We start from the raw sequence: 15,638 nt of genomic DNA on the forward strand, positions 1-15,638 counted from the left end.
CACCTCCCCCCACAAAAAAAAAAAAAACAACCCAGCTTCCAGAGGTAGCATGGCGTAAGGGATCGACTGTGGCTGGGCCAAAGAGGGAGATTAGCCTTTTCCTGTTTTTCACTCTTAAGCCCCAGGTCCCACTTCACCGACTTGATAAACGGAAGCGGAAAGGGCGGAGGGGCGGGGCCAGGGCGGAGCGGCGGGGCCAGGGCGGAGCCTGGAACACACTGACGTCACAAAGCCCCGCCCCCCGCCAGGACCGAGCCTGGGGCGGGGCTCGTGTGGGGTCACGTGGTCGGAGGCGGGGCTCCAGGAAGACGTGCGGACCAAGATGGTGCCGTCCCTGATGCTGCTCCCGCAGCTGTGCCGGCTCCTCTCCGGGACCCGGCTCCCACGCCACAGTGAGTGTCCCCGCGGCCCGCGACGGCTTCCCTGGGGCCCACTCCTCTTCTGATCCCTGGAGGGAGCGAGTGGGAGGAGGGAGGCGCGGTTCATGCGTGGCTCGGGTCGGGCCTTGTCCGTGACCTTCGGCCCGGGTCGCGTGCACACCCCCCCCAGCCGTGTCCCTCCCCTGCTGCGTTCCTTCACCCCCAACTCGTGCCCCTCCACTGCGGCCACCCCAAGTCCTGGCCCCTCCCCCCCTTTCTTCATACTTCTCCATTAACTGCAGTCTCCCTTCATGCTTGGAAAGTGGGACAATATCTGTCGGTTATGTCAGCTCTTGTTTGTGTAGCACTTTAAGGGTTGCTTCTTATGCTTATTTTACAGATGGGAAACTGAGGCCGAGAGGTTAAGCGAGATGCCCAGGGCCATTCAGCCAATATACATGTGAGGCAGGATTTGAACTCGGGTCTTGCTCACTCCGAGGCTAACTCTCCACTGTACCAGCCATCTTTTAGGTTTTAGAGCTAGAAGGGGACTTTATATAGATTGTCTAGCACCATATGTGAGGCTGCAAATATTTCTTATTTCTTATTCTTGATGCTGTGTGCATCAGCACCAAGGGCCCCTTGGGTTCGTAAGATAGGACCCCAACCCCGTAACTAATGGGCCCTTCTGGAGCTGGTATTTTATTTAATGATATTATTTCCAATTTACATCTAAGCAAACAGGCCCAGAGTAGCACAAGTGGATAGAGCACCTGAGCCTGGAGTTAGGAAGACCAGACTTCAAGTCTACTCTCAGACCCTTACTAGCTGTGATCCTGGGCAAATCATTTAAGCTCTGTTTGTCTCAGTTTATTCATCTGTAAAATGGATGGTCAAATGACATAATAATTGTAAAACACTTAGCACAGTGCCTGGCACAGAGCAAGCACTATATACGTGTTAGTTATTATTATTGTTGGCAGCTAGGTGGTGCGGTGAATAAGGTGCTGGGCCATGAGGCAGGAAGACTTATCTTGTTGAGTGACCTCAGACACTTATTAACCTTGTTTGCCTCAGTTTCCTCCTCTGTAAAATGAGGTGGAGAAGGAAATAGCAAACCACTCCAGTATCTTTGTCAAGAAGGCCTCAAACAGGGTCACAAAGAGTCAGATACAACTGAACACTAAAAAGTATTATTTGACAGTAATCAAATAGAGATTATAGTAGCTACCATCCTACCATCCTAGAACTTCTTGCAGTTTCCCATTCACAACATTCCATCTCTGTGCCTTTGCACACACTTTCCATAATGAACTTCCTTCTTAGCTTTGCCTCATTGGATGCCTAGATGGCTCAGCTCACATTCCCACTTCCTACTCGAGGCCTTTCCTGATCCAAATTAGTTGGTAATGTTCTTTCCACCTTATTCTCTGAATTTACTTTGGATGGTTTTACTAGATAAGTCTCAACCTCTTAGTGCCTCCAGGCAACTCTCTAAAACTGATTTACTGAGCAGACACTGATTTGCGTTAATGGAAGGAGTTTCTCTACATGGGTAAAATCACAGATCTGTTTTTCCTGCCAAAATATTTTTAATTTGAGGACAGTTTTTTTTCCAATATAATATAAGCTTTTTTCTTTTTTTTTTTTTTGGTGAGGCAGTTGGGGTTAAGTGACTTGCCCAAGGTCACACAGCTAGGCCGTGTCAAGTGTTTGGTCTGAGGCCAGATTTGAACTCAGGTCCTCCTGACTTCAGGGTCAGTGCTCTATCCACTGCGCCACCTAGCTGCCCCCTATAATATAAGCTTCTCGAGGGCAGGGATTGTTTAGGTTTGTCTTTGTGTCTCCAGTGTTTATCAGAGTGCTTAACATATCCTAGGCACTTAATAAATACTTCTTGAAGTGAACAGAGGAATAAAACACCAATAGAGACTGTGAAATGCACACTAATATATATGTAAGTGCATTAAAGGGTAGAAAACCAGATGGTATGTACACAGGGCCATACAGCTCATAAATGCAAAGTCAGACTATATGAAGTCACATGGTCTGAGAAACCTAGTACTTTGTATTATTACACAATGCTACCTCCCACATCCATTCTGCTGTGGACGTAATCTACAGTGGGCACACTCAATCAGATATCTTTTTTCCATTTAAAAAATGCCTAGAAAGGCTATCAGCCAGTTATATTAGTTATAAATAAATCATCAATAAAACTCAAAAATGGGGGCAGCTGGGTGGCGTAGTGGATAGAGCACCAGCCCTGGATTTAGGAGGACCTGAGTTCAAATCCGGCCTCAGACACATTATACTTATTAGCTGTGTGACCCTGGGCAAGTCACTTAACACCATTGCCTAGCCAAAAAATAAAAAAAAAAAATAAAACTCGAAAATGCATATTTGTTTCCTATTTCAGCTTTGGTTCGTTCAGCATTTTACGTTCGGGACAACCAAAATGACAAACCCAACTGGCTGAAAGTTATATTAACCTTGGGCACTACTGCAGGCCTGTGGGCCTTCGTAAGTATTTCCTTCTACAGAGAATCAAGTTATTCAGTATGGGAAACAGAAGGGTAGTGGTGGGAACTAAAGGTTATTATGAAATGGAAAGTTGCTGGTTGTGTTTGATCTGTTGGCAGACTTGTGTAGATTATAGAATTTGAGAGTGGGAAGGGATCTCAGGGACCATCTGGTCAAAACTACTTCAGAAAGAATCTCCTTTATGACATACCTGGCAAGTGGTCATCTAGCTTTTGCTTCACTTTCAGTAAAGGAAGTAGAGGAGAACACTCTGGCCACAGAAGCAGCCTGTTCCACTTTTCAGTAGTTCTGTTGGAAAGTTCCTTCACATCAAGCCTGCTTCTACCCATTCCAACTAGTTCTGCCCTCTGGGGCTAAGCAGAGCTAGTCTTAACCTTCTTCCAAGTGATATTTCTTCTTAATGACAACTGTCATTCCTCCACCACCTCCAAGGCTTCTCCAACTTCTTTAAACTAATCATTATATGTCATCAACTTGACATCTATCCTAATTGACCTTTGGACCATCTCTAGCTCATCCGTCACCTTTCCAAAATGGACATTGTACAGAGTAGGGCAAGACTATCGCCTCCTTCCTGGAATCTGTGCCTCTTGATGCCTCCTAAGATCACATTAACTTTCTTGGCTGCCATGTTATACTATTGACCCACATTGAATTTAAGATTCAGTAAAACCCACAGATCTTTTTTCAGATAAGCTGTATATATATATATATATCCATGCCTCCCCTGTCTTGTAGTTTTGAAAGTGATGTTTTGAACCTGAATTTAAGACAGCCAATTGAATGTTATATATGTTCAAAGTGTAGAATGGTTTTCTTTCTAGAAGAGGAGATAAAGAAACCCAAGGAATGTTTTTGTATTATAACACTGTAAAGTCTGTAAACAGTGGGGGAAATTCCCAAAGTAATAGAAGTGGAAACACAAAGATTCTTTTGACATTTCTGGTAATGTCCAGGAAAGGAAAAGGGATTAGGTATAGGGAAGTCGATCCTTTTCAGTATTTCTTGCAAATCAGAATTGTGTTAGCCTATTGTGACATCTTTTCCAGACTTTTACTGTATTCTGCCTTTTGGTAGCCTTAGAGTCACCTCGACATCTCATCGACTTGGTGCAGGAAAGAGCAAAAACAATTAACAGGATATAGAAATAAAATTCCATTATTACAACTCTATGGCTGAATCTTTTTCCAAATTATGCCCTCTAACCATACATATCCTTCAAGGTTTTATCCTAAAAATTAATCTGTTACCTGAAAACATTACTATTCATAACTCAAAGATTTTAATCATTCCCTATATTACTGCATATACCTCCATGCTTTAATAGATCTGTGATCTAATCCATGTATGTCATTCCCTCCAGAGATGTAGATCATAACTCATGAATGCCTTCTTATCCTGTATTATTCCTGTCTTCCAAAAGATCTTCTACAGAGGATCAATTCAAACTCCTAGACCTACTTCCTCCTAGACCTACAGGGTTCTGGCCTACTCTCTTCTCCCTCTATCCTGTTTCACATGGTGATCTCATCAGTTCCCATGATTTAATTACTATCTTTATGCTGATGATTCTCAAATCTAACTATTCTGCCCCAAACTCTCTGCTCACCTCCAATTTCACATCTCCAGCTGCTTTTCAGACACCTTGAACTATATGTCCATTAAACATCTTAAAGGACTGAACTCATTATCTTTCCTCCTAAATCCCTCCACACCTTCATACCCCCCCCCATCCCACCTTCCCCATTATTACCTGTAGAGACCAAGACTATCTTTGAAATCCGTCAAGCTCACAACCTAGGAGTCATCCTGGATTCCTCATTATCTCTTAACCTCTCTATCCAATGTGCTGATAAGGCCTGTTGATGTCACCTTTACAATAGCTCTCAAGTCTCTCCCCACTCCAATGCATCCTCCCTTCAACCACTAAAGTTATTTTCCTAAAGCTTGGGTCCAATTATGTCTCAAACCCTCACCCCACCCCCTACACAGTTAACTCAGGTGGCTTCCTATTGCCTCCAGGAAGAAATACAAAATTCTCTGTTTAGCATTCAGAGCCCTTTCAAACCTGGCCCCCTCTTACCTTTCCAGTCTTCTTACACCTTACTCACCAACATATACTCTTCAATACGGTGACACTGGCCTCCTGGCTGTTCCACAAACAAGACACTCGATCTGTAGGTGGGCACTTTCTCTGGCGGTTCCTCAACTGAATACTGTCCCTCCTCTGCTCCAAATATTGACCTCCTTGGCTTCTTTTAAGTGCCAACTAAAATCCCTTCTTTTACTGGAAGCTTTCCCATCCCTTCTTAATTCCATTGCTTTCCCTCTGTTAATTATTTCCTATTTTTCCTATGAATTCTATTTAATTTCCTATTTATATTTATAGCTTGCTTTGTTTATATTTGTTTGCATCTTGTATCCCCCCATGAGATGACAAGCTCCTTGAGGTCAGGGACAATCTTTTACCTCTTTTTGTATCCACAGCATTTAGCACAGTGACTACCACATAGTAGGTGCTTAATAAATATTTATTGATTGATTGATTATGAACCTTAAAACTGGATTTCTATAATCAGACTTTTTGTGGTAAATACATTGCTGGAAATCACAGTAGCAGTTGATAGGATCTCAAAATAAGAGGGGTGAATAAGAACTTCTCTAGTGACATAATAATTAAAAAGAAAGGTCAACGTGGTACATACTCAGGGTTCTTTCTTCCTTCCCTTTTTCTCCTCCAAACTCTTACTTTTTTGTCGTCTTGAGTTTTCTCATAGGTGTAATTGGGAAAGAAGGTAAAGGGAGTTGAAGGTTACTTGTTTCTTGATTAAACAATGATTAATTTGTGAATTCATACTTTTTAATATTTGTTTGTAATAAGACTTTGTTTTACTTTACTTAAGTAATAGAAGGAATCTTCCAATTTGGTTCACTTCAGTTTTAATTAAGAGTATTTGGTTTATGACAATGGCACAGAGACAAAACTGAAGGAAGGAAGATAATAACTGGAACAAGACAGGGGAACAAACAGAGTGTCATGCCAAAACAGATGGGTGATTACATAACTCTGACAGTGGTATCAGTGTGTATTTTATAACTGCACATGAGTTATCTTCCATGATATAAAACTCAGAAGTTTAGAAATAGACCCCCAGTTCAACTGTGTTCGCTTATAACCAATTACAGCTCTAGCACCTGTTAATAGATTTAAATACTTCTTGAAATGTTATTTCCATGCATACCAACTCATGGGATAGATGTATTGACTATGTATAGTATAAAGTAGAATTTCCTTTTATTTATCCTGAATTGAACCTCTTTAAGCTTCAAAGGATGCCTTTAGTTCCTTTGTGCCAAATTTTTTTAAATAAGTATTATGTTCACCCTGTTCATATCATACATAATTCAAAAGTCCTAATTATTTTCGTCTAACCTGATCCTGAAAAATATAATTGTTAACAGATTGCTCCTTTGAAACTTCTCAGGGAAAAACACCTCTCAGCAGAGAGGTGGTAGATTACAAGTATAGAATGAATAAGGCTTACATCTTCAGACATAGCCAATATCTTGGTTTGTTTTTGCTTGACTGTACTTATTTTTTACAAAAGTAAGGGGCACAAGGGAATCATTGGGAAGAAAAAAAACAAAGAAGAAAAAACTGACATGCAAACTTTTTCTATTTTTAACTATTACTATCTTCTAGCTCCTCCACCAACGTGAAGAAGATATTTTAGAGTATGAAAGAAGAAAAGGTCTAGAATAAATCTTCTTCTTTCCTAATTGTAAGTACATAGGAGTTTATAAATTAAAAAGATTTTTGGAAATGGCTGTTATCTTGTAATGTCAATCTGGCAAATTTCTGAGTAAACTATATCAGTGGTTTCTCTTGTTACATCATTAACACTTATTTAGATCATGTTGTTTTCTATATAAAATCCTACTCTAATGCTTCATCAGTGTGTGAGAGTGAGCTATGTTCTTTGCTAATAAAGCACCCACTGTATTTTTTATAATTAATTTATTTTTAGTTTTCTACATTCATTTCCATAAGATTTTAAGTTTTAAATTTTCTCTCCTTACCTTTCCTCCCCCCTCCCCAAGACAGCATGCAATCTGATACAGGCTCTACTTAATGCATTCATATTAAACATATTTTCGCATTAGTCATTATGTAAAGAAAAATTAAGACTAATGGGAGGAACCATGAGAAAGAAAAAATAAAACAATAAAAGAAAAGGAAAGCAAATAGTATGCTACCATCTGTATTCAGATTCCAAAGTTCTTTTTCTGGATGTGGATATCATTTTCCATCATGAGTCATTTGGAGATGTGTCAGATCCTTGCATTGCTGAGGAGAGCTAAGTCTATCAAAGTCAGTCATCGCTCAAGGTGGCTGTTACTGTGTACAATGTTCTGGTGGAGCATCAGTTCATATAAGCCTTTCCAGGTTTTTCTGAAGTCTGCTTGTTCATCATTTCTTATAGCACAATAGTATTCCATTACATTCACGTACTACAACTTGTTCGGCCATTCCACAAATTTCCCTCAATTTCCAATTCTTGGCCACCACAAAAAGAGCTGCTATAAATACTTTTTTTACATGTGGATCTTTTTCCCGTTTTTTATGATCTCTTTGGGATAGAGACCTAGAAGTAGTATTGCTGGGTCAAAGGGTATGCACATTTTTATAGCCCTTTGGGCATATTTCAAAATTGCTCTCCAGAAAAAACACTCATTTTACAGGTCCTGTATGTCTGACATTGCAGGAACAGCCTAGGTAAGTTTGAACACGTTCACTACCAGGCTGGCTGGAGGGTGGTGAATTTTTCAGTTCAGAAGGATTACATATGCTTCACAAGAAGGAGTATCCACATTATAGATCTTTGAAGTATTGTTTTGTATCAAAACTTTTTGAATTATAGTGTCTTGTTATCTTCTTTTTTTGGTATATATGTCATTATTATCATTGCTGCTGCTGCTTCTACTATTATTACTACTGCACAAGATCATATAGTTATTAAATATCAGAAACAGTATTAGATTCCAGGTCATCTAACTCCAAATCCAATGAGTGGTTATTTTTCCACTATATCATACTCCCTCATGCACCCCCACACAAGTACCACTACATATACAAAAATTCATCCATTAAACATTTATTTATCACTCATTATGTGGAAGGCACTGTGATGAGCCCTAGGAGTACCAAAGCAAAAAAGAAACAAACACTGCCATTTTTTGTTTTCATCTTTGTATCAAAGAGCCTAATAGTATCTTGACTCCTATGCATCCTTATACATAATCTATTTTGCAGACTGGACCTGTGATTTCATTAGTACAGGGATGATGATGAGGAAACTCCCTGTACCAGTAGAAATGCTCTTCAGCTTACAGTCTCCGAGACACGCTTCCAGTACTAAGAGATGAAATGTCTTGTCCAGAATGTGTCAGAGGCAGGATTTAAACCTCATGGTTTTCTGACTTAGAGGCTGGTTCTCCATCCACTATGCCAGGCAATCTGAATAATCTTTTCTTAAAATGTTGACATTCAGTATCTGATTACTGCATTATCATGCCTATCTGGAAAAATGTAATTTAAATTACTAATGAGTCAGAAACATAGCTGATTAAAGATGGTCAGTATTGAAGCAGGAAACATTAACTTTAAAACAGGGCATATGATGGTTTCATGAATTTCTATACCTTTAAGGTTTAAGTTTTGTTCTCCAAATCAGGTTGTTTTTTTTTTAAATCTTCCCATTTAGTTTTCTTTTCTTTCCACCACCTCCTTATTCACTACTTATTCATAAACATTAAAGACCAGAAATAATTAGTTACTATTCACTCAGCAATAAATATGCACTGATTATTCTGTGTATGCCCAGAATCATTGTTTGGGGGTGGGAATGGGGTTGGGGACAGCAGTAGAAAGGAAATTAAAATATAGTACCTGATCTCAAATAATTTCTAATTCTAGTTGTAATAGAAGAAACAGTTCAGTTCAAGAAATACCTACTGTGTGGTAAACCATGAGGGCACAAAAACTAAAATGAAATTACTAGAAAACATAAGTAAGTTAAAATCGTATACAACAAATCATACACATTATTGCCAATTAGAGAGTGCAAAGAGAGAAAGTGGATCTGAGTGAGTTGAGGAAGGTTTCTTAGAGAAGGCAAGTCTTATGCCATGATAAAGAAAGTGATGAATGACCCTTCGTTATACTTTGATATAGATGTGATTATGTCAGTCTGTTATTTAAGGTTAAATTTTCATGGCCTGGTGGAGAGTGTGCTAGACTTAGAAGACCATGGATTCCACCTCTTAGAAGGAATAGTTCTGTGACTCTGGGCAACTGACTTAACTGTTTGTGTTTCAGGCAATCATAGTACCAGTCTATAGAATTGTAGGCTGGTTGTTCTGTATTGGTGGAGGGCATTCCCACCTCAGCAATTCCCCATCATGAGAAAGTCACATATCTTTTTAGTGTTCTTGGGAATTAGTATTTAGGAGAGAACTATGAGTACTGGTGCAGGAGTATTTGTTTTTCTGATTGTAGCAGTTGGAAGTAATGGAAATAGTACTCCTAAGTGCAGTAAAACTGATGAGAATGGTTTAGTCTGATTTTTCTTTTTCTCTATTTTGAAATGTAATTGTAAGTGTCATTACAGCAAATAATAAACATGTACAGAATACCTTGCATTCCTTAGCTTTTGTACAAAATTACAAACTTCAGGTGTAGCTTGATAAAAGTGAACTCAGTTTACATAATTTCAGTACCATTTTATATGCATTTAAAGCACTTACTATTTTAAAGAATCCAGTAGTTGATGCTTTTATAAAACAAAGAATCACCCTCTAATTTATTTTTTTGCAAATCTGGATTTTCATGCTTTATTGCAGTTCAAAACAGGATATGCTTATATTCTATTGAATATTGAGTTTAGTTTTATACATCATATGTACATTAGTTATATACTATAGACATTATAGACATTGAAAACATAGGTAAGATGACACACATATCAAATATATGAAATAGAATCAGACTCTGAATTTCAGTATCCTAGACTAGTGATATCAAACTCATACAGAAACATGGGCCACTAATCCATACATAAGGATATGTATATATATACACTTTGCAGGCTGCGTATTGGCTTAGTTTTTAAATCTAATATTATCTGTGTTTTATTGTATTTTTGTTTATTTTGTTAAATATTTCCCAGTTTTAGTTTAGTCTGGTTTGGGTAGCACTTGGGAGAGCTGTGGGCCACATATGGTGAGTTTGACACTCCTGTCCTAGACAACCACTCTTCAATTTTACCATGATAAAGGTTTGGCTAATTAAAATAATACTGTTCCAGGCTAATACTGTTCTTTTTTTCTTCCATGCTTTTAGGTGTGCTGTAAGAAGTGATGACAACCAGTTTGTGGGTCCGTTGAATAATGTATCAGAAAAGCAACTTGTGTTAGGATTTCTGTACAGTGTCACAGAATGTACAAATAAAAAGTTATCTAAAAAAGGGATACCTGCCCACTTTTCAGGTTATATCCATCCTATCAACTTGTAGAAAAGTCAGTTTGGAACCAGTATTTAATCCACTTGTATAGATGAGAAGGACCTTACTTACATTTTAAAGGCATTAACAGAGATAAGCAAATTAAGAATTTCAATAAAAACTAAAAATAAAAACCACTGCCTGAAGTTGAACACTTGTTAATATTTTACAGCACTTATGCTCTGTCATCAGATACAACATTGCCATAACACTGGTCTTCATTCAGGAAGTTTGTGGGAATTTTCTTTTAGCTGGTAGTTTTAATATAATTCTGCCAAGCTGATTTTTTTCCATATGTGAAGTTTTGTTTCACAATCAGAATGTTAATTATTTAACAGTTTAGCAGATTGAGAAGACAGAGATGCTTTTAGTAAATCAGAAAAGGTCACCCTCTTTATTTTCTTCTAGCATAGTCATTTGGAGTTAGAAAAAATGTATAGATGGGTACCTAATCTAGCATTCTAACTCTGCCCTTTGGAAGTTTATGATTTACCTTTGAGTTCCTATCCTTTCTTCACTGTTTCAGGTGCTTAAACTAACCAGTTAGCCCTTCTTGTAGGTCTGTTTTATAGGCTATGACTTAGTGTATAAATTGTCAGGGACTGAGGGGATACAGAAATGATTAAGATGATCCTTTTCCTTGAAGAGTTTGACATTTAATAGGGCAGGTTCGATTTGCCTAAGTAATTACGATACCAAGTCGAATGTAAAGTTTCCTGGAAATACAAGGGAAGTGCTCTGAGAAGTCACAAGAAAGAAAATAAAAAAGGAGGAGGACCCGGAAAAGCACCTGCTTCTCAATGAAAATATACCAAAGCTGATTTGTCCTGAGGACCCTTACTGGTAGAGAAATTTAAAATTCTACTTGTAATAACAGCATGCCCTTTCATTTGTTTGGACTTGGATACGTTTTAGTGAGCATTAGATCATATCTTCTTTTTATTCTATTTTTTCTCTAATGTGGGAAAAATCACTGCCTTTATAATTCTGCTTATCTATATTTTAAAGTATATCCCAATTCTGATTAAGTCTTTTCCTAAGGGGACCTAGAACCAGTACCCAAAAGAATTTTACATCTAGTAACTTTATTTGCAAATTATACAGAAAAATTACCTGTTGTTAAGAGCAGCAGTTAATTTTATCCCTTTAAACTGAGAAACATTTTTTTTTTTAAACTTCAGTCATTATTCTTTGTCCTCCATCCAGAAAAATAAAGTCACAAGGTGATACCAACTGAAGACCTTCAGTCATGGTCATTTTTTAATTGACAATTGTTATTCTTGTCAGTCCTATTTAATATAGATTTAGAAGCTAAATAATATTTCTAAGTTGACCTAGTCATTCAACAAACATTAAAAACCATAAAGCAGTGAAAGCTATAGTCACATTTAGGGTATTACCTAGAATATATACATTAGCAAGATTTTTCCTCCTAGATTATGGTGTAGATGAAAACCCATTTGAATTAGAAAGTTTTTGAAGTATTCAATAGCAGTTAAAATTTGACCACAGTGGAAATAAAGTGCCTTGGATGGAAATGGGAAGTACTTTGTGCTCTGGAGTTAAAATTTGGTCATTTAACATGTTGATTTCCTTTTCATCAAAATAACAGGGTGTCAGAAAAGTTTTAGTGCAACTCAAAGCCGATAAAACTTAAACCCTGTACTTGGGGTAGGAAGATCTTGATTAAGATCTTCTGTTATACTTAACACTTGCCCACTGTTTATTTGTATCTTACGTTATTTTCTATTTTGTTATATTTAATACATTGATAGCAGAAATATACAGTCTGGCCTCTGAGGAGACAATGAACATGATATAACAGTGGAAAGCACACTGCCTCAAGTCAGAAGACTTAAGATAAAATCCTGCCTCTTATATTTGCTTCCTGTGTGACCATGTATGAGTCAATCAACCTCCCTGGGCCTCAGTATTCTAATCTGCAAAATAGGTGGGAGAGGAGCATTCGGACTCGCCTCTTAGGTCAGGTCCCTTCTAGTTCTAAAGCCTGTGATCCTATGAAATGAAATTCAGCTTCAGAAAAAAGGCAGTAATTTCTGACTTAGGAACAGATCCCTGAATAGTGCTCTTTATTTCTTCAGAAAACTACTCTGGGGAAATACAATTTGTGTTGTCAAAAAACAGCCCTTTAAATCAATTTGAAAGGCTAATGTAGTGTCATCGTAGATGCCAGCATCATCACAATCAAGTAAAGATTTTCTTGTCAGCTATGGTGGGTAGGCAATGCCATCACGTCATCTCTGCCTGTTTTCCTAGCTAGGCAAAAAAGTATGTCACGAATGTGCTCAAGGCCAGTATTAGTTGCAACATGGTAATGAATATTGCCCAAGCCTGCTGCAGTTTAAAAAGCATGTGTGGCAGTGAACTTTATTTTGAAAATTATTTAATAATGGAAGACAGAAAAATAAATTGAACAGAAACAGCATGTCACAGATTGGACTTATTCAAAACTCTATTGTTCTGAGAAATATTTACTAAAGATTTTTTAAATCTATTTACCACCATGCTATGAAACAAACTTCCAATCTGGATTTGGATAGCCTCTTCACCAGGGCGCCCTTCACCTTGGGGTACTCTTTATGCTAAGGGTACTAGCAGTACTGTTTTTCTCCCTTAATATTTTCCTGTTTTTGTCTCTAGTTTTTGTAAGCTTTTAAATACTAAGGGTAAAAACAAATGTGTTTGTTTCCCCTTTGGAAATGAGGACTAGTACTGTCTGCATGTACATTTTTAGTGGTCACAGCACAGTACTCTGTACTAAACATGGGTGTGTTCCAAATGCCACTAGTCAATCAAGCAACAATCTGTGCTATAGAGATATAAACAGGCATATAGGTGATAGGGATATAAAGAACAAGTTAATAATGACGTAATTAAGACTTTGGTAATAACAAGGACAAACTTTCAAGAAGTGTCACAGAAGAATTTTGTTTCCTTGCAACTTTTTTAATTACAGAAAATTTTTAAAAATTACAGGCAAGGAAGATGAAACAGGCAAGAAAAGATGTTCTTATGCCAGTGAACATGAAAGTAGAATCAAATACCTCGGTGAGAAAAGTCAGTTCTACTAAAAGGGAAGAAAAATAAGTTGGGGTACACACAGAAAACATGTCTTCCTTGACAATTCATCAGTGTTAAATGGGTAATTGTGTGTATTGTTAAAGGAAATGAGTAAGTGGTTTGATAGGAAGTTAAACAGCCATGAGTATTCTGCTGAATGCTAAAAAAAGTTTTGAATAAAATTTTAATATTTTGTTCTTTACATTGCTAAAATTTCTCCCAAATATTAAATTTCTCACCTCCCCCATCCCATAACCAGCCATTTCATGTAACAAACTTTTTTTTAGGATAAAATGAGATATTTAAAAAAATTTTTTTGTTATTTTAAGTTACAAACTCCCTGAATCCCACACTAGAGAAGGCCACCATTGATATAGATTTTATATATATGTAAAACCATATTATGCATACTTTTTTTAATCAGTTTTTTCTCTGGAGGTAGATAGCACTTCATAGGTCCTTTGTAGTTGATTTGAGTATTTGTAATACTCAGAGTAACTTAGTTGTTCACATTTATTCTTCAAACTATTTCTGTTACTGTATACAATGTTCTCTTGGTTCTGCTCATATCACTCTTCACTATTTCATGCACATCTTTCTATGTTTTTCTAAAATCAAGCTGGCTCATTTCTTACAGCACAAGTAATATTCCATCACAAGCATATACCACAACTTATCTAAACAAGTTTCTCAATTGAAATGGAGGCATTCCTTTGCCACCAAAAGACAACTGCTATAAATATTTTAAAGCATATAGGGTTTTTTTTCCCTGATTACCTTGGGAAACAGTCCTAATAGTGGTATTTCTGGGCCAAAGGGGATACACAGTTTCATAACTCTTTGGGCATAATTTTAGATTGTTCTCCAAGATGGTTGGATCAGTTCACAATTCCACCAACATTGTATTAGTGCCTTAATTTTTCCACATCCCCTCCAAACATTTGTCATTTTCCCCTGCTGTAATTTTGGCCAATCTGATAGGTGTGAGGTGATATCTAAAGTTGTTTTAATTTGAATTTCTCTAATTAATAATGATTTTTTCATCTGACCATGTATAGTTTTGAGTTCTTCAAAAAACTGCCTGTTCTGGGGCAGCTAGGTGGTACAGTGGATAGAGCACTGGCCCTGGAGTCAGGAGGACCTGAGTTCAAATCTGGCCTCAGACACATAACACTTACTAGCTGTGTGACCCTGGGCAAGTCACTTAACCCAATTGCCTCACAAAAAAAACAAAAAACTGCCTGTTCATATCTTTTGACCATTTTTCAATTGGGGAATGACTCATATTCTTATAAATGTGATAAAATTCTCTATATTTGAGATGAGGCTTTTATCCGAGAAATTCTATAAAATTTTACCCCCAATCTTGTACATTCCTTCTAATCTTGGCTTCTTTAGTTTTATTTGTACAAAACTTTTTTATTTAATGTAATCAAAATTATCCATTTTATATCTCACAATGCTCAAAAAAATTCTTCTATCCCTAAGTCTGATAGGTAATAGGTTCTATGTTCTTCAAATTTACTTATGATATCTCCCTTTTATATTTATTATATAGTTTTATAGTTAGGTCATATATTCGTTTTGACCTTATCTTGGTAAATGATGTAAGATATTAGTCTATATCCAGTTTCTGCCAGACTGCTTTCCACTTTTCCCAATAATTTTTACAAAATAGTGAATTCTTTTCCCAAAAGCTTAAATCTTTACAATTCTTAAACACAAGGTTACTATAATCATTTACTACTTTGTATTTTATGTCTTACTCAGTTCCACTGATCCACCTTTCTATTTCTGCAAAGGAATGGGGTGGGAGGTGTCTCCTTATCTTTTCTATAGGGCTATGTTTGTTCTTCGTAAATCTGCAACATTTACTTTTGATTTGCGGTTATTGTTCTTTTCATTTACATTGTTGTAGTCAATATATATATTGAATTCTTGGCTCTGTTTACTTCACTCTGCATCAGATCGAGTGAGTCTATACTTCTCTGTATTCATCATGCTCATCATTGCTTACAGCACAGAAACATTCCATTGCATTCACATATTGCCATTCGTTCGGCCATCCCTCAGTCAGTGGGTATCTACTTTG

The 15,638-nt window shown here is 37.3% G+C and overlaps 1 protein-coding gene across 1 annotated transcript; it reads left to right on the top strand.

Annotated features, from left to right (window-relative positions):
• The first annotated feature begins 287 nt into the window (after window positions 1–287).
• NDUFC1 (NADH:ubiquinone oxidoreductase subunit C1) lies at window positions 288–10,617 on the top strand. The gene is made up of 4 exons (XM_027857553.1): window positions 288–392; window positions 2,779–2,882; window positions 6,607–6,685; window positions 10,306–10,617. The coding sequence occupies exons 1-3, from the start codon at window positions 323–325 to the stop codon at window positions 6,664–6,666; spliced, it is 234 nt and encodes a 77-aa protein (XP_027713354.1). The 5' UTR covers window positions 288–322; the 3' UTR covers window positions 6,667–6,685; window positions 10,306–10,617.
• Window positions 10,618–15,638: the final 5,021 nt, after the last annotated feature.

The sequence above is a fragment of the Vombatus ursinus genome, unplaced genomic scaffold (assembly GCF_900497805.2).
Source record: "Vombatus ursinus unplaced genomic scaffold, bare-nosed wombat genome assembly UNPS02012179.1, whole genome shotgun sequence".
NCBI classification, from domain to species: Eukaryota; Metazoa; Chordata; class Mammalia; order Diprotodontia; family Vombatidae; genus Vombatus; species Vombatus ursinus.

What these genes read in the sequence shown, in the direction of transcription:
- NDUFC1 (XM_027857553.1), top strand. Translation starts at nt 323, where the DNA reads ATGGTGCCGTCCCTGATGCTGCTCCCGCAGCTGTGCCGGCTCCTCTCC. An exon ending in GACCCGGCTCCCACGCCACA is followed by an intron (nt 393 to 2,778) that starts GTGAGTGTCCCC and finishes TTCCTATTTCAG; the next exon opens with CTTTGGTTCGTTCAGCATTT. An exon ending in CTGCAGGCCTGTGGGCCTTC is followed by an intron (nt 2,883 to 6,606) that starts GTAAGTATTTCC and finishes ACTATCTTCTAG; the next exon opens with CTCCTCCACCAACGTGAAGA.